A 19,853-nucleotide genomic window follows, 5' to 3' on the forward strand; every position below is an offset into this window, starting at 1 on the left:
ATTTTAAAATAAAAATTCTTAAATATATTAAACCATAAAAAATTTGATTTTAATCAATAGGTCATTTTCTGATGGCACATTCCCTTTAACGGGTAAAAGCTGTTTATGTGAAAACAGTAGACTGTTTTTTAAAAGCTTTGTTACCAAATTATTATGACTGATTATCTGGAAGATGTATCTAGTTTTAGGCTACTTTCACACTTGCGTTGTTTTAATCCGGCGTTCAATTCCGACACCGGAACTGCCCGCCGGATCCGGAAAAACGTGTGAAAGCGGATTACATTTGAATCCTGATCAGGATTTTGATCACAATGAAAAAATGCATTGGAAAAAACGGATCCGCCATTTATGGACTTTAACTTTTTTTCACATTTTTCGGGTTTAACATGCAAAAGCCGGATCCGGCGTTAATGCAAGTCATGTGGGAAAAAGACTGAATTTCTGAAAAGCCTGATCAGTCAAAAAGACTGAACTGAAGACATCCTGATGCATCCTGGATGGATTGCTCTCCATTCACAATGCATTAGGATAAAACTGATCAGTTCTTTTCCAGATTTGAGCCCCTAGGACGGAACTCAGCGCCGGAAAAGAAAAACGCTAGTGTGAAAGTACCCTAATTAGTAGTGGGATTTATTGGTGAGATTGCTTTAAAATTGACAGCGAGAACTGTTCAGGGATGTGTTTTTAGTAGTATGTTTAAAGCAGTGCATTCGATGGGTTAGCTTTTTTTTTTTTCTTTTTTTTTCCCCCTTTCCATTCTCAGATGATGATGTTGACCTAGAATCTCTGGTTAATGATATGAATTCTTCGTTGGACAGTTTATACTCTACATGCAGCAAAGTGACTGAGTCTATGCCACTTCTAAAAAATGGTCGAAGTCCCCTTTCAAACTCAGGAACCAACAACCTTCCGTCCATGCCACCAAGACAGAAAATGCAGCGCTCCCAACCCATGCAAATTCAAGCTGTAAGGTACAATCAGTCAAAACGTGCTTGAAAAGTATACTAAGTGGGGGAGTTTTATATGAATCTAAAACGCCTGTTTAAGATGTAAAATGTATTATCCAAATCACAGGTCATGAGTCTGTTCACACTAACTTAATGGGCTATACTTTGACACTTGAATAAATGTCACAACAACGCTGAAAAAAAATGTCAAACTCTGGTGTTTACTGTAAGTTTTGATATACTAATATTGTATACGGCTAAGGCTACTTTCACCCTTGCAGCAGCCTTCTCCGGCAGGCTGTTCCTACGGGGGAACAGCTACTGGATCTGTGCTGCTGCTAGTGCACCGTGCCGCTGAAAGTCTGCTCCGCCCCCATTGACTATAATGGGGGTGAGTCTGAGGTCCAGCCGCAGAACGCAAACCTGCTGAGAGGCCGCCGGAATAAAACTACGACATGCTGCGGCCCGCCCCCATTATAGTCAATGGGGCCTTGGCAGACTATCATTTTTTTTTCCTGAAGGCAGATGCGGAAAAAGCTCTGAAAACGTTCCTTTATCCTCTGCCGGAGTGATTTTCTAGTCATGCTTGAAGTCAAAGGGGCAGTGGCCTCCTTGCTTCAAGTCGAGGTAACCGCGCCCCCTTCCCTGCCCCTTCACTGTGACTGCGCTTATACAGAGAGATAGGCAAAGCACGGTGTGCTGTCCTCGTTTTTCCATTTTATCCACCATGACGACTACGGATGAGATTGACCCCTTGACCTCTGTAGAGGCAGGAAATACACCGAGAGAGTTTAAGAAGCCCCCACCCACTCTCACCCTCAGTGTTTTTCCTGTCCCTACGGGGGTAGGCTGCACAGAGAAACTCCTGCGGGAGTTTGAAGAGTTTGTTCTTTTTTTCTTATTTATTTAAAGATTGGCTTACCAATCTCCTCCTCAGCCCTCCCGCAGCTTATGCCAAAGCTGGGCTGGGGAGGTTAGCGGGGATCTCTTCTCTGAAGCGGGAGACCTGACTTCACTGTGGCTGGCAAGGTCTTCCTTCCCTTCTTTCCCGATTTTATGCCGAAGCAGACCAGCGGGAGCAAGGACGCCGATTGCCGGGCATTGCTCGGGGCTCCGCTGCAATACCGCTACTTCCGGAAGGGGCGGAGCTTGATGGGGCACACGTCATCATGCTAGTTCGGGCTCCTGTGTTGAACCCTGATTACGTCAGACGCTGTACTTTGAAACAAGCGCGGCAGCGCACAGCCAGCGTCTCTCCTGTTCTGCAGCAACAATGTCGGCTCCGGAGGCTCCTGGGACCCATGGCGAATGTACAGACCCACCTTCGGTAACTCCATCCGTGAGTCTCCCAGTGGGAAAACCTGCATCTCTATCTGTATATGTTTTTCTTTTAGTCCATGGGCCTGAAATGTGTTGCTATTTTACCTAGGTTAAAGAAATTAAAGCAAAAACAAAGTATTCTAAATGCGTTAATTATTCAAAAAAATTACCTGAGGGACATAAGAAAAAACTCTGCAAAAATTGCATTAGCGACCTTTTGAAGGAAGAGCAACAGTCTATCATGACAGAAATTAAGACCATGATTCGGGATGAAATCAGATCCTCATTGGCCTCTCTCCACCCCCTCAAAATGCACCTCCTACGAAAAAGCCGAGGTTATCCGTTCCATCCTCCTCAGATTCTGAGCACATGGAAGAGGGGGCGTCTGCATTCAAACACGATCTTTTTGAAGATCAGTTGTCGGATGGGGAGATAATAGAGGATGAGGAAGAAAAAATATACTTTTTCTCCTCTGAAGATATGAACTTCTTAAAGCTGTAAGGGAAACTATGGGTATCAAACGTCCAAAAAACAAGATCTGTTCAGGACAAAATGTTTGGGGGATTACGCACTAAAAAAGCTACAGTCTTTCCCATTAATGAAAATATAAAAGAAATGATCAATGTTGAATGGTCAGATCCTGAAAAAAGACTAGGGGTCTCTAGAGAATTCAGAAAGGGGTTACTCCTTGACCCTGACGAATCAAAAATTTTCAACGATACCCCTAAAATTGATGTTCAGGTGGCAAAAGTAGTAAAAAATACTTTCTTGCCATTTGAAGACGCATCCCAGCTGCGTGACCCTATGGAACCGAAAGCGGATTCCCTTCTAAGAAAATGTTGGGAAGCTTCGATGTTTGAGGTGAAAACAAATATCGCAGCTACCTCAGTGGCTAGAGCTATGTATTTCTGGCTTAATGAACTGGAAGGTCATATAAAAAATTAAACCCCTAGGGAAGAAATCCTTCAGTCTATTTCCCTCTTAAAATCCGCCACTGCATTTTTAGCGGATGCCTCTGCTGAATCTGTTAGATTTGCTGCCAAAGACGCCGCCTTCTCAAAATCTACCAGGCGTGCACTTTGGATGAAATCCGGGGGGGAAGGTGAAAAAGAGCTTTCCTGAAGAACAAAAAAAATGTTTTCGCCCCTTCAGTCAGCAATACAGACCTTTATAGAGGCAAAGGAGAGTCGGGTCGCTGGAGTTACCAGAAGAGGGGCAAGGGCAGGGGCTTCCTCCTCAACCCCCAAAACAAGCTAAACGAAAAGCAATGACTCCACAGTAGGGGGGAGGTTAAAAAATTTCTTAACCCAGTGGGAAGCCACAACATCAAACCCTTGGGCACTAGACATTATAAAAAGGGATACAAAATAGAATTTACCTCTACCCCACCAAAAAGATTCCAAGTGAAGTCCCACGATCCAAATACCTTTTCAAAAATCTGGCAGGGTATACTAGAATTAAAAGCATCAAGAGTAATAACGGGTCCCAATACCAGAGGAAAAAAAAGGTTTTTACTCGAGACTCTTTTTAGTTCAAAAAAACTGATGGATCCTCCAGAACCATCATAAACCTAAAAGATCTAAACAAGTCTATAGTGTACAAAAAAATTCAAAATTGGAATCTATCTCCTCCATCCTCCCTTTAATAAAAAAAAAGGGGGCATGTATGACGTCCGTAGATCTCAAGGACGCATACTATCACGTCCCTATACATCAAAATTCGCAAAAATATCTTCGTTTTGCATTACCAAGTCCGGATCACAAAATTCATCATTTTCAATTCTGCGCTCTTCCATTTGGCATTTCATTCGCACCAAGGGTCTTTACGAAACTTGTAGTGGAAATGTTGCCCTCCCTCAGGAAAGAGGGAGATTCAGAAGCGGAAACAGCCACAAACATGCAAACCTTCTTACAGAGTGTTTCCAGCCTGGGTTGGCTGATAAATATAAAAAAATCTTCCCTAATTCCATCATCCAACAGGAAATTTCTTGGGGTAATACTAGACTCAGAAGCCCAAAAGACTTTACTACCTCGGGCAAAAATAATAGCCATTATAGAGAAAATCGGAAAATTTCAAACCCAAAACAGCACCTCTATCAGGAACGCCATGAGCATCTTGGGTCTCATGACCTACTGTATAACAGCGGTTACCTGGAGCCAAGCCCACACCAGGACCATCCAATCCTGGATATTGAGCAATTGGGACAAACATCAGTCATCCTTGGACAGGATAATAAAAATCCCCTTGCAAGTAAAAATAGATTTAAATTGGTGGAAAATGGAAACCAATCTAACCGGGGGGGGGTGTGTTATCTGACAAAAATAGCCAGGAGTACAAGTGGTAACCGACGCTAGCGCAACAGGATGGGGTGCAATTGTGGCCTCCTCAAGCTGGCAAGGGAAATAGCTGGAACAAATAAGAGTCATCAAACTGCAGGGAGTTAAGAGCTGTATGGGAGGCCCTAAAATTTTATTTTAATCTATTAAGCGAAAAACACCTAAAAATATTCTCAGACAATACAACGGCAGTCGCTTATCTGAAGCATCAAGGAGGCACAAGGTCCCAAAAATTAAGATCCTTAACAAGAATTTTTTTTTTCCTGGGCAGAAATATGTCTTATCTATCACAGCCGTTCACTTGAAAGGATCGGAAAATACTGAAGTAGATTTTCTAAGCAGACAAACTCTAGACCCAGAGGAATGGTCCTTTAAATCCAGTAATTTTTCTAAAATTAATAAACAGGTGGGGCCAACCTCAAATAGACTTATTCGCTTTAAAAGGAAATGCAAAGGTCAACTGATTTTGCTCCCTGAATCCCAGGGAAAATCCATGGGCGGTGGACGCCTTTTCAGTAAACTGGAACCTTGCATACGCGTTTCTTCCCCCCCCCCCCCCCCCCCCCATGGGCATTAATGCCCAAGGTTCTTCATAAAATCCTCACAGACCCAGTCACAGTGATTCTAATTACCCTGTATTGGCCCAAGAGAACCTGGCTTCCCATCCTGAGAAATTTATCCTTGGAAGATCCATGGCTGATTCCTTTCCAGAAGAACATTCTCACAGGGTCCAATCTTCCAGGGTCCATCAAAACCCGGGTCTCTTCAAGCTATCGGCTTTGATCCTGAAAGCGAGATTCTAAGGAGCAAAGGCCTCTCAAATTAAGTAATTGGTACCCTTAAAGCCAGCAGGAAAAAAGTTAGACGCCATTTATTTAAAAATCTGGAAAAGATATTGCTCATGGCTGGGAAAAGAGTTTACTGCTATATCATCTCCCTCCATACAAAAAAAATCTTAGGTCTTAGGCCTAGTACCTTTTTGAAGGCCCAACTATCAGCCTTGCGGGCTTTCTAGGATACTAACCTAGCAAACCATAGATGGGTTAGAAGATTTATTAAAGCTGCTTCTAGACTCAGACCTTCCTTAAAGCCTAACACACCGCCATGGGACCTAAATTTAGTCCTTAATGGGTTAACAAATCCTCCTGTTTCCCCCGTAACAGAAATCTCCCTAAAACATCTTTCAAAACTGCTTTTACATCCGCTAGACCAGTGTTTCCCAACCAGTGTGCCTCCAGCTGTTGCAAAACTACAACTCCCAGCATGCCCGGACAGCCTTTGGCTGTGTGGGCATGCTGGGAGTTGTAGTTTTGCAACAGCTGGAGGCACACTGGTTGGGAAACACTGCGCTAGACGCATAGGAGACATCCAGGCTTTGTCATGTAAAGAACCATACTTATCATTTTTTCCCGATTTAAATTGTATTGAGACTAGATCCGGGTTTTCTCCCGAAAGTTGTTTCAAATTTCCATAGGGACCAGGAAATTATTTTACCTTTCTGCAGTGATCCAAAAAACTCCTCGGAAGAAAAATGACATCTTTTAGACGTAAGGGAGACAATTATCCAGTACCTAGAAGTTGCAGCACCCTTTAGGAAGGATAATCTGTTAATTCAGTTTTCCGGAAAAAATAAGGGGGGGAAAAAAACTTTCCAAGACATCCATAGGGCGTTGGATAAAAACAACTATTGTTTTCTGCTATAATTTATTAGGTCAGGCATGTCCTATAGGGATCTAGGCACATTCTACTAGAGCTATGGACTCCTCTTGGGCAGAAAAGGCTGGGGTATCTCTCGATCAAATATGCAGGGCTGCAACCTGGTCTAGCATAATACTTTTATTAGACACTACCGCCTGAACTTTTCTGCTGCAGCAGATTTGGCGTTTGGCCAAAGTGTTGCAAGCAGTTGCCCCCCCTACTTAGTAATCTGTTAGTTCTCATCCGTAGCCGTCATGGTGGATGAAATGGAAAAACCGTAATTGGACTTACCGGTAAGGGTACTTTCACACTTGCGGCAGGACGGATCCGACATGCTGTTCACCATGTCGGATCCGTCCTGCGGCTATTTCGCCGGACCGCCGCTCCTTCCCCATTGACTATAATGGGGGCGGAGCTCCGGCGCAGCACGGCAGTGCACGACGAAAGGCCGCCGGACTAAAATTACTGCATGTCAGGCTTTTTAGTCCGGCCGCTTTCGCCGTGCTGCGTCGGAGCTCCGCCCCGTCCCCATTATAGTCAACTCTGTGTAGTTCCTGCCCCTACAGAGGTCAAGGGATCAATCTCATCCGTAGCAGTTATGGTGGATTCAAGGAAACAGAATTACCGGTAAGTCTAATTACGTTTTTTTGCAGGCCCATTGAAATGAATGGGTCCGCATCCTATCCACGAACTCTGGTTCAATTGACGTGAAAAATTGATTGCATTCGGATGCAATGCGTTTTTCACTGATCAGTTGCTATGAGATGTACCGTATTTTTCGCCCTATAAGACGCACCTAGGTTTTTGAGGAGGAAAATAATGAAAAAATTTTTTTGAACCAAAAGGTGTGCTTTTTTTGTGGGTTTTGAGCTAATGGGCATCTATGGATGACACTATTATGGGAGATCTGTGGATGACACTATTATGGGAGATCTGTGGATGACACTGTTATGGGAGATGTGTGGATGGCACTGTTTGGAGGAGGGGGGGTCTGTGGATGGCACTGTTTGGAGGAGGGGGGGTCTGTGGATGGCACTGTTTGGAGGAGGGGGGGGTCTGTGGATGGCACTGTTTGGGGGAGGGGGGGTCTGTGGATGGCACTGTTTGGGGGAGGGGGGGTCTATGGATGGGACTGTTATGGGGGCATCTGTGGAGGACACTGCTATACATGTGTCATACACAAGGCCTGCTCACAGCAGTCTTCATATCTAAACTGTGATCATCCTTAACCTCCGTCACGTGCCTGCTTCATTAATAAAGTGGGAGGAGCAGGCGTGTGACGTGAATGACATTGCGCTGCCGACCGCCCTACATGCTACGGGAGTTTGATGGTAAGTACTACTACACGGGATAGTGCTACTTTAACTAATGTTACCAAGAGGTTAAGGATGATTGCAGTTTAGATATGAAGACTGCTTTGAGCGGTGGGGCCCGGTGTAAGAGTACAGTGACTGTACCGTGCCCTGCCGCGATTCCAACAGCAGTTGCAGGCCTCCAGCCCCTCCTCCCTCCCCGCTGATACATCGCCGTGTTGTGCAGCATCGCAGCCGGCGTTGTATCAGTGGTGTTAGCATAGTAAAAATGTCAGCATTCGCCCCATAAGACACACTGCCATTTCCCCCCACTTTTGGGGGGAAGTGTGTCTTATGGGGCAAAAAATACGGTAGTTTATTGTTCTTTAGTCTTTGGGTTTTTTTCAGGCCCGTGAAAAACGCTTCAAAAACTGATTGCACCCGTGCTGAAAAAACTGAAACCCTGAATGCAGTCACGGACAAGACTGACTGAACTTGCTTGCAAAAGCATCGGTTTTTTCCTGAACAGATCCTGACACAATTCATATAGGTTGTGTGAAAGAGGCCTAATTCTCCTATCTAACCGCACCAACTCTCCTACGAATTCCTGGAATTTATCCAGGACTGGAACCCTTGAATTCACAGGATAAAAGTCCAGATTGGGGATGGGGAAACGGGTCTTGATCATAATCTTCAACTGCCTGAAAGTGAAAAGCCTGCAACACCAGGTGGCTGTTTTATTCTGGCAAATCAAACGGTCTAATATCCACTTTGTCACCTAGAGCGGGGGTACTAAAGTACATTTTGTAAGGATCCACATGCTGGAATCTACTGTAGGTTGAAGGTCTGAGCTGCAAAAAAAATGTAAGGAGGCATGCAGCACTCTGTTAATTTTTTTTTCAATAACCCACACCTCTAAGCCCATCTAATCTCCATTGTGCCGACCAAACAGTAAGACTGTCCTTTCAGTGCCTTGTAACAATAATGATGCCCCTTAGTGCCTCTCAGACAGTATGATATCCCTAAGTGCCCCCTCACACAGAATGAGGCCCTCTTGAAAGTCCCCAGAACAAAGTGATGTTCTGAGTGCCCAGCTTACACAGTATGATGTAATATTAACTGCTCCCCTCACAAAGGGATGCCCCTTAATTGTCCCTCCACACTGTATGATGCCCCCTTAAGAAGCCCCACACACAGTGATGCCCCTCTTAAATGGCTTCGAAGGTGATGCCCGTCTAATAGTTATGCGTCCTTTAGTGGCCCTTCTCAGTTATGCTTAGCGCCCCACCCAGTTGTGCCCACTAGATGCCCTCCCACAGTTGTTCCCCCTCAAGTGCTTCCACACATAGTGATGCCCCTTTAGGTGCCCCCCCAAACAGTGATGCCCTTTCATAGTTATACCCTCTAGTGGCACCCTCAGTTATGTCACCTTAGGTGGCCCCCACCAGGTTATGCCCACTTAGATGTCCCTACACACACTTATTCACCTTTAGTTAACCCTCACAATTGTGGACCTTTAGATATCCTTCCACAAAGTTATACCCCCCCAGTTCTGTCCCCTCAAGTGCCTCCACACATAGTGATGCCCCTTTAGGTAGCCCCCAAACACAGTGATGCCCTCCCATAGATTATGGCCCCACACAGTTATGCCCCATTTAGTGGCACCCTCAGTTATGCCACATTATATGGCCCCCCTGCACACAGTTAGGTCCCCTTTACTGGCCCCCACAGGGTTATGCGTTGACTCAGGTGTAAAAACTTGCCTATGCCATGTTCCCCTGACTAACAGAGCTGCGGATTCGGACTGCGGTCCACCAGTTAAGTACCCCTGACCTACAGATATATTATGCATGACATCTTTATTCACTATCTCTTAATTATCTAGTTCATTCGGTATTGGCCTAAAGTGTCTTTTAACTGTTAGGTTACAAGTTAAAGTCCTTGATTGTGTGGGAAAACATCAAAGTTGGTCATAGGGGCAAACTTAAAAGTCCCTTGCTCAATAAAGAGATTTATGGTCTGATAATACATAACTTGACAGATTCATAACTGAGTCCTTTATTTTTGGAGATACCTCTCCACTATAATTCCTTTCTGCATTGATACTTTATAGCTTTATTTCCATCATTTCCCCTTTCTCATTGATGGTCCATACTTATCTATTTCTTTTTTGTTTTATTTTTATACACCAAAAAAAGCCGCGTGCATTTTGCATTTTATGAAACACTAAATCCGGACCCATTCACTTCTATGGGGCTGTGCACATGAGCGGTGATTTTCACGCATCACTTGTGCATTGCGTGAAAATCGCAGCATGCTCTATGTTGTGCGTTTTTCACGCAACGCAGGCCCCATAGAAGTTAATGGGGCTGCGTGAAAATCGCAAGCAAGTGCGGATGCGGTGCGATTTTCACGCATGGTTGCTAGGATGAAAGTCTATTCACTGTATTATTTTCCCTTATAACATGGTTATAAGGGAAAATAGCACTCTTTAATACAGAAGGCTTAGTAGAAGGTCAATATAATAAACATTGGTGGTGCAGTGTGCCCCCCCAACACCCCAGTATAATAAACATTGGTGGCGCAGTGCGCCCCCCAATATAATCAACATTGGTGGCGCAGTGGGCCCCCCCAATATAATAAACATTGGTGGCGCAGTGCGCCCCTTAACACCCCAGTATAATAAACATTGGTGGCGCAGTGCGCCCCCCAATATAATAAACATTGGTGCAGTGCGCCCCCCAATATAATAAACATTGGTGGTGCAGTGCGCCCCCCCAACACCCCAGTATAATAAACATTGGTGGTGCAGTGCGCCCCCCCCCCCCAATATAATAAACCTGTGGTGACATCACTGTGCTCATCACATGATACATCACATGATCCATCACCATGGTAATGGACCATGTGATGAGCTCCAGTGACGTCACCACAGGTCCTGAAGAAAGAACAGGAGACCGGCAGCTACGCGATCAACTGGAGGAGGTGAGTTAATTTTTATTATTTTTTAACCCTCATTGGCACTTCCCACTGAGCCACCAATGTTTCTTATACAAATACAGGAGGCGGGTGCCGGAATCAAATAGCCGGCACCCGACCTTTGTGACAGGGAGCTGCGATCAGCGGCAGTTAACCCCTCAGGTACCGCACCTGAAGGGTTAACTCTACTGCAGCTGATCGCAGCTCCCTGTCATAGAGGTCGGGTGCCGCTATTTGATTCCGGCACCCGCCTCCTGTATTTGTATTACAGGTCAGTTATCTTCATTGGTGGCGCAGTGGCCACAGCCCCTCCTCCTCCTGTCTCTTCTTATTGGCAGCGACGGGGGCAGCAGCACAGGGGGGAGGGAGAGACTCCTTCTCCACTGCACTGCTGAATAGAACATCGGCGGCGGGGCAGAGAACTATCATCTCCAGCCCTGGCTCATCTCAGTGCCTGCCCCGCCGCCGCCGCACACATTGCCCCGCTGCCGCTGGGGGGGATTTGACCATACCTGTCCCCCCCGCATTATTTCCTGGGGGGGATCCGTCCCCCCCCGCTTCCTACGCCCATGGCCCTAGGCCTAGGGCCCGAAATAAATAGATGCTAGTAAAATTCCAAACACACATACTGTACCTGTTTTGGCACACTGGTGTCTTGCAGCACTGGGTTTCTAGATTTGAATCTGACCAAGAGCAACATCTGCATGCAGTTTGTATATTCTCCCTGTGCTTGTGTGTGTTTCCTCTGGGTACTCTGGTTTTCTCCCACACTCCAAAGACATACTGATGGGGAATTTAGATTGTGAGCCTCACTGTGGACTGCAAGCGATGACAATGTCTGTCTGTAAAGCACTGTAGAATATGTCAGCGCTATATGTGAATAAAATATGCACTGTAATCAACCCAGCAGTATTATCGGTGCAGTGTGATATCTATATTACTGGTATTAAATAAAACTGATAGCGCTACCTGATGATACTGCTGGGCTCCCACTTATTTTAGCACCTGGATTCTGATTACACTACATATGTATTTGGAATTTTACTCACTTGTACTGTTCACAGCAATACTTCTGTATTGCTATGAATAACAATAATAGGAACCATAACATAGAAACCAATTGGTACCTGCAGTTCCATTGTGGTGGTTCCAATTGGAGGACAGTACAGAGGTAGCACATTCCTTCTATATAATTGCTCTGATGCAGGGGTTATCTTTGACCATTGCATCTGAGAGGTTAAACAGCCAGGATCTGAGCTGTTTGCAGGTGTTAGTTGTGTGGAACTGGTTCACTTTTTTAGCTTGCTCCATAAATTTCTTAGCAACCTTCTGCACAGGTTTTGGATAAAGAAAATCTGCTCCACAATACCCTGAGATGATTCTTCTCCTCCTACCAGGCAGGGACAGGAAGCTTCAGGTGGGGAAAAGGGGAGCAATACTAGTATGCTTGAACTGGAAAGAAGCACAGCATGGATGCAGCAAAGAATGGATTTCTTTTGTCAGCTGCATTGTGGCTGTGTCAGGACCTACCTAGGGTAAGTAGGTCCCTCATTCAGAACATTGTGCCCGACACTCAGGGAATCACTCCAGCTCATTTGGCTACCCAAGATGCTCTGCTCAGGCATGCGAAGTCTCTGCTGGGGTCTTGTTTGAGCTGTTCGAGGCTTCTGCAAGGTGGATGGCTTTTTCAGTGATGTACGTGCTGGTTTTACCGAAACTCTGGCGTGAAGGTTAAGGCAGAAGTAACCCTCTGAACTGTGCTCAGATCCTTTTTTTTTTTTTTTTTTTTTTTTTTAAATAAATGTTCTGCACATTTCCATGCTCCCAGCAGTAGTCCTGTTAGAAGCTTGAGAGTGCGTGTAGCCTTCTATCAGCTTTGCTGTGAGTGATATTGCAAGCAAGGAATAATCTTTTCCCCTCTCTCCTCTCAATGTTAGGGTCCATTCACACGTCCGTTTTTTCTTTCCTGATCTGTTCCGTTTTTTGCGGAACAGATCAGGACCAGATCTGGACCCATTCATTTTCAATGGGTCCTGGAAAAAATCGGACAGCACAATGTGTGCTGTCCGTTTCCGTTGTTCCGTTCCGCATGTCCGTTTAAATATAAAACATGTCCTATTCTTTTCCTGAAAAATCAGATCCTGGTACAATACAAAGTCAATGGATCCGCAAAAAACGGATGACATACGGATGTCATTCCGTATGTCATCCGTTTTATACGGAATCCGTTCCTGGAAATGACATTTTAATTTTTATTTTTTTTTTTTAAAGAAATCCAAACAACTTTATTTGCTTATTGAAATTTATACATGTTTCCGTTTTTTGCGGATCCGCAAAAAACGGATGACATACGGAAACATTTTCAGGAACAACGGATCCGCAAAAAACGGACAGAAAATCGGATTAGAGAAAAATACTGACGTGTGAATGTAGCCTTAGAGTGATAAGGATGTTGTAAAACCTAAACATACATAAATCCAAATTCTTAAGATGTGGTGTGTGTGCAGCTAAACTTCCTGATAAATGTAATAAGATTTGTAGGAAGCGCACAGATGAGATTCTAAAGGAAGTCCCATTTTTGAGAGATGAGATGAAGGGATTTTTTTTTTTTTTTTTTAATTTTTTTTTCTGCCCCGTCAACCAACTACTTCTAAACACAGGTCTAAGAGAGGATGACCATCTTCCTCCTCTTCCTCTGAATGTGTTTCGGACTGGGTTGAGAATTTTAGGGACCCTGATAATGATTGGGGTTGTGATACAGAATATAAAATATACCTATTCTCTTCAGATGACACTAATTAATTATTGAAGGCAGATAGGGCTATGATGGAAATTAGGGAGGTTAAGATCCAAAGAACTGGCCCATGATCATATGTTTTCAGGTTTAGATGAGAGAGAAAAACGTGTTTTTCCAGTCCATAGAAACATTCATTCTCTGATTGTGAGAGTGGAAAAATCCTGATAGAAAGGTTTTTCTTCCCAGGACTATGAGAAGGTTTCTATTGGAACATGACGAAAAAATATTTTCTGAATGTCCTAAAGTTGACATATCTTTCTGAACTAGCTAGAGGTACTGCATGGCCTTTTGAGGATATGGGATCATTATGTGATCCTATGGATAAAAAAATTTGAGGCAAATCTGAAAAAGACATGGAATGCGGCTACGTCTTTAAGCCCAGACTGGCAGTTACCTCTGTTGCCAGATAGCTTAAAAGATGGCTTATATATCTTGACTCTTCTGAAGGCAAATACTCCTTATGAGAATTTTGCTAACTTTTCCACCGTTATTAAAAGTTGTGTTTTGTTTTTGTTTATCTAACGCCACAGCAGATTCAGTCAGACTTAATGTGGTATTAGACACCCTGATCACACAGACTATTTTCAGGAGGGAAGCTTTCCCTACTGGCAACGCCTGCTCGCTTGCTGAGGAGACCTCTGCTATTATATCCAGCTATCTCTCCAACAATATGGGGAAGAGCGATCGCTATGCCATCGCTTGTCTCCATGCTCAAGTGCTTTTCCGGTGGCAGATCGTAATTAGACAGCATGATCTGCTGCCAGCAAATCCTGATCTGCAGAAAGATCTGGATTGCCCAATGAACGAGCAGTCATCATGCAGAAAATCTGCCTGTCCATTAGACTTTACTGCCAGGATTACGGCATTAGCCATAATGCCCTCCTCGCATTATTTGCCAGTCTTGGTCTGGGTATATGACTTCCACAGTAAAGTTGTATAATATCCCCATTGTATGGAGAATTATTATATGGGAAAGATCTAGAGAAAATTCACTAAGACACTAAAAATAATTTTCCAGAGGGCAAAAGAGAAAATACCCTGATTTTTTTCTTTAAAATAAAAAAGGGTTTCAAAGCAAAAAAGGAAGAATGAAAGTGGCTTGTTCTGGATTAAGTTAAAAAATTCTCCCTTTTTCTTGTAGCAGTAGTACAATGTGGCACCTCACAGACAAAGCAGATGTGCAGCTCTGTAGGGGTAATAGTAAGGAGAGTAGTAGAAGTACAGTACGGAACCTGACAGACAAGGCAGGAGGTGTGGCTGTAAAGAGAAAAAAGTGGCAAGGCAGTAGATCGCTGTGTAGGGGTAGCAGCAGCTGTGCCGGCATGATTGAGCCAGACATGGTCATGGTCAGCAGTGGTGTGTGAGAAAATCCTCACAGATCCATGCCTCATTCTTTTCTGCTTGGTTGGGATGACTCCACATTCCGCACTAAACGCACACTGGACGCTGGACAAGAAAATACATTGATGGCAAACTGGGCCTGTTTCGACCACTGCTCTATTCTTTCTTTCCAGAAGTTCATGGAGCAGTTAAATGTGCTTCAGCTTGGCACGGCACTGCCCAATCATGCTCAATGTTCAAACTGAGTTGGCTGTTGTGGCTTCTGCTACGTCTTTTAACCAACACAATGGGAGGTCTGTGACTGACCAGGAGTGGGCAGCACGTTTCCACTCTTTGAAATCTTCAGCAAGCTGTGTACATAATGTACCCTGGTAATAAAAATGTTTGCTTCCCTTTGGACATCAGGAATTCATTCTCCATTTTGCTTTAACAAGAGTCTAAAAGCATGGCAATCCAGTAGTCATCACTTTGATGTTAAGGATACGATTGTAAGCTACCAAGCATGCAGCTTGCCTAAGGACCCAGTTCTTTCAGGCTCCACTGCAATGATGGGTCATGGCAGGTGTCATCAGCATCATTCTCATTCACCACCTCCTTCAGTGGTAGCTTCTCATCCTCCTCCACAGGACTTTGTCCATGCTGGTCCCCAACAAGTAACAGGGCAACAAGATGTAAAAGCTGTTTTCCCACCATCCATTTTTGTAACAGCAAGCGTGTTTTCTCTGTTATAAATATCAGTGGTATGATATAATTGATTCTGCTGTTGTCCCTACTCACAAATCTAATGGCCTCTTCTAAGGGCTTGAGTACGCAACATGCGTGCCTGATGAGCTGCCACTGCCTGTGCTCAAAAGAACACATTCTCCTTGTTGGGGTTGTCTGTTGCATGACATAATCATTGACCACTTTATGCGGCTCGTACAGATACGCCAACCTATGAAAAGTGGTATTCCAGTGATTTGGAACGTCATGGGTGAAGTGGTGCAAAGGAAGACTGTTCTGTTGCTGCAATTACAGAAGGGCCCTCTTAGCCACAGAACAGCTGAAATGTGCACACTCCTGGAAATGGCCAGCACCTTCTGCAAACCTCAATACTTCTTAGAAAGGGTTTCATCGCTGAATAGAGTGCCATGTAGGGAGCATATGTTACTTTCCTCAAATGTAGCGCAACCACAATGTTCCTGCCATTTTAGCTGACCACCTTTCCCAGTTGTAGTTGGTGGGAAAACATCCAGTGGGATATTTGCTACTTAATGCAGATTAGCAACTGATCTGTGTGGCCTCTCTTGGCATGGCAACGCTTCAGTTTCCAAATATAAAAAGCAGAAGGGGGAATGTTTGCAATGCTCTGCCCTGATTCTTTTGGGGTCTGGAGGATGTCCATTGAAGAGGTGGTGGAGGAGGTAGACCAACACAAATGTGAAGGTTTTAATAGAACCTGTCCATGGTGCTGTGGTCCTGCGTCACTGCTATCTTGCAAAACATTGTGCCAGTGGCCCGTGAAAGACATGTGCTGTGCCAGGCCATAATTGCTGCTTAATGTGTTAGCACTTGCCTTCCTGCAAAGCAACTATCCCAAGCAGCAGCTTATGTTCTCTGCCTCATGACAGTACAAGGCAGGGAAGGCTTTTATGGAGAAATAATGGTGGCTTTCATCAAGGTTGAGGGACTTCAGTTCAAGTGGATTGATGGGCATATGTAGTTTCCTGGCCACACATTCTGTGGATGATGGAATGGAGGAGTGGTGGTGTGAGCAGGAGAGGCAGAAACTGATACTGACAAGGCCACTGTACTGCTTGTGGTTGTTCTGACTGCCACAAAGACAAGCAGAAAGAAAGTCTTGTTATGATTGGCCAGTTATATTTCAAATTTTTGTTTAAATTTGCTGGCCTTTTCAATTACGGAATTTCTAATTTTCAACTAACTACACCGTCTTATTCACTTCAATGGAACGGCAGTGATGAGCAGGTGTAATTACAACTAACACATCCAATTGTACCTGCTCATTGCAACTGTGAGCAGGTAATCAATGAAGAGAAGACTGCTTGTATGAGCGCTGCTTTTTCTTCAAACAACTGATTGGTGGGGGTTCCAGGAGTCTCACCCTCGCAGATCTGATATTGATGACCTATCCTGAGGATGGATCATCAATATAAAAAAGCAGACAACCCCTTGAAAAGCAGAGAAATTCAAATGTAGAAAATAGCAACTTTTTCCAAATTTTCCATAAATGGTGGAATTTTTTATAAAGGTAAAACATATCGACTCAAAATTACTACTCACATGAAGTACGATGTGTCACGAGGAAACATTCTCTGAATCTGTTGGATAAGTAAAAGCGTTCCAAAGGGCAGTGAGAGTATTCCTGGCGTAGCGGCATGACGTAAACACGTAGGTGTGCCGCGCTTCCTCCTTCCCCTCCCTCCTCCCCCCTCCTCGCTGATGCACGCTGCCGCATACTGAGAGCCCGTCCCCTCCGGAAAAGAACAAGAGCGGTGTGTGGGGTTGAGTACGCAGATATACGAAAATCTATCTATAGGAGACTGGGACTGCAGATGGACAATGCTGAGTGGAATTTTCACCTTGATTAAACATCCATAAATCCGCTCTTTCTCGCTCATATCATTGGGGGACACAGGACCGTGGGTATAGCTTGCTGCTGCTTCTAGGAGCCGACACTAGGCTCAAAGCTGTTAGCTCCTCCCCTGCAGGCTATACCCCCTCCAGCCTGGAGAGCATATCAGTTTTTAGCTTAGTGTCGTCGGAGGCAGACCTTTGCAGGGTGGTGCTTTTTATGATTTATTTACTTCTATATTTTTTTTTTAATTTTTTTTTTATTTTTTATTTTTTTCTCGAGGTTTACTGAATGGGGCACAGATTTGCATGGTGTTTGTCTCCCTGGGAGGCTGGCCGGTGTCCCTGATTCCACCACCCTGCCTCCCCAAGAAGACTAAGCAGACCAGGGCAGCCTCGCTCCCCTGCTTCCCCAGCAAGAGGGCCACCTAATCTCCAGCCCTTCTTTGACCGGACCCCTGCTGCACTCCCTCAACCCCCCCCCCGGACACTACTCTTTTTGGGAGCGCTGCATCGGCACCCCTTCAGTGCGGGTGCACATTGCAGCATCGGCATCGGCACCTTTTTCAGTAGGGTGCATATCTCCACATGCGACACCATTCTTGCCGCTGCGGCCACTGTCAGGGGTGATAAATAGATTCGGCCACATTCTTTTACATGGCCGCGTTTAATGGCGGCTGCATGCGCCGCCCGACGAGCGCACCGGAGCGGGGGGCGTGGCTTCCTCCAAATCTGCCACTCTGCCTTCATTCTCAGAGTTGGAGGGGGCACAGCTTCCTCCTCCTTCCCGTAGCGCTACAGGGTGAGACACAGGACCGGGGACCGCCATATTTTCTGGTAGGAGATCGCTACCCCCTCCAGCATAAAGACAGTGCCACAATGTCTGACCCAGCCAATACTCCCCCTCAGGCACCCTGCAGGACCACTTACTATGCCTGCACTTCATGCTCAGTGAAGTTCCCTCATTGCCAGTCACTACCACTATGCTCTGCATGTCCTGTTCCTGCACAGAGCCATCCCCCTATTCTTTAGCATCCCACAGAAGCGCAAGACCTTCCTGGCTATGGGAAACCTGACTGGGCAAGATCCCTGTCCCGGGCAGTGGAAGACCTCTCTAAAATCGCATAGCGTACAAACCAGAGGCAGACTTCCTAGTAAGCGTCCCAGAGCAGGCCACTGTTCCTCCTCTGACACCTCAACATCCTCTCCTCCTCCTGGCTCTCAATCACAGGCGTTCTCCCTCTTAGGTCAGAGGGTGAGATTGGGGATTCGGATACAGAAATGTACCCGGAGCATTCTTCTCAGATTGCATCCATGGTAGATAGCCTGATATCAGCTATACGTGACACCTTCCAGGTTCAGGAGGATCTTCCCTCCACTAGCCACCAGGGGGTGTCATTTCTGCATTCAAGGCAGGCACCTAAGTCCTTCCCATTACACTACGACTTTTCTGTGGTTGTCGCAAAAGCTTGGGACCAGCCAGGTCTACGCTTCATTGTTCATTGAAGCGATTGGACCTACTCTATCCCTTTCCAGGCGATTTACGTAGAAAAATGGACCTCCCGGTCGGTCGCCTGGCTAAGCAATCTTCGCCTCTGCATGGGTAGCCAAGGCGGTCTCTGAGTGGGCTCTCCGTTTGAACCAAGACCTAGTGTCGACCCCCCCGCTGACCTTCAGTCTTTAGCGCTCCAAATTTCTCAGGCTGGGAAGTATCTCTGCGAAGCGGCTCTGGACGATGGTCGCCCGTTCCTCGGCTATCGCGAGATCTATCCGCCGAGAGTTATGGTTCAAGGTCTGGAAGGCAGACTCCTCCTCTAAGCGCTCGCTTTTGAGGCTTCCCTTTGCTGGGTCGCGACTCTTTGGTGCCCGGCTGGACAAGATTATTTCGGAAGCAACAGGTGGGAAAAGCACCCATCTGCCCCAACCTAAGGCGAAGCGTCCCTTTCATTCTAGAGTTTCCTCCACATGTTACCAGTCCTTTTCGGCGGTTCTCAGGCTCCCGTACAGCTCCCACCTCAATGGCGGGACCGTCCACTCAAGACCGGAAGGGCCAGTCCTTTTAAAGGGTTTCTATCACTTCATATGACATAATTAGCTGGCAGACACTAGCGATCTGCTAGTGTCTGCTCTGGCCAACCATCCTACTATAATCACTTGTGGGGCAGCGGTTTTGCTAAAAAACTAACTTTTATAAATATGCTAATGAGCCTCTAGGTGCTATGTGGGCGTCATTAGCACCTAGAGGCTCCGTCTACCTTCATACACAGCCGCCGCCCAGCGCGTCCCTCCAGCCCGCCCATGTCCTCCTCCGTGTGACGCAGCGGACGAGTTCTCGCGCATGCGCCGTGCGCGGCTGTATTCGGCACATTTGAGATGTCTGAGCTCGGAGCGGTCAGACATTCAATGCGCATGCGCGGCTGTCGGCGCATGCGCATTGAATGTCTGACCGCTCCGAGCTCAGACATCTCTAATGCGCCGAATACAGCCACGCACGGTGATTATAGTAGGATGGTTGGCCAGAGCAGACACTAGCAGATCGCTAGTGTCTGCCAGCTAATTATGTCATATG

The 19,853-nt window shown here is 45.6% G+C and overlaps 1 protein-coding gene across 3 annotated transcripts in view; it reads left to right on the forward strand.

Moving 5' to 3' along the window:
* The window catches only part of GRB10 (growth factor receptor bound protein 10), a 305,010-nt gene that overhangs the window by 129,627 nt on the left and 155,530 nt on the right, over nucleotides 1–19,853 (forward strand). For all 3 annotated transcript variants that reach the window (XM_040431392.1, XM_040431391.1, XM_040431393.1), the window contains exon 5: nucleotides 764–971. In XM_040431392.1, coding sequence (XP_040287326.1) covers nucleotides 764–971 — 208 coding nt within the window. The remainder of the gene's footprint in view (nucleotides 1–763; nucleotides 972–19,853) is intronic.

Source organism: Bufo bufo, chromosome 5, assembly GCF_905171765.1.
Source record: "Bufo bufo chromosome 5, aBufBuf1.1, whole genome shotgun sequence".
Lineage (NCBI taxonomy): Eukaryota > Metazoa > Chordata > Amphibia > Anura > Bufonidae > Bufo > Bufo bufo.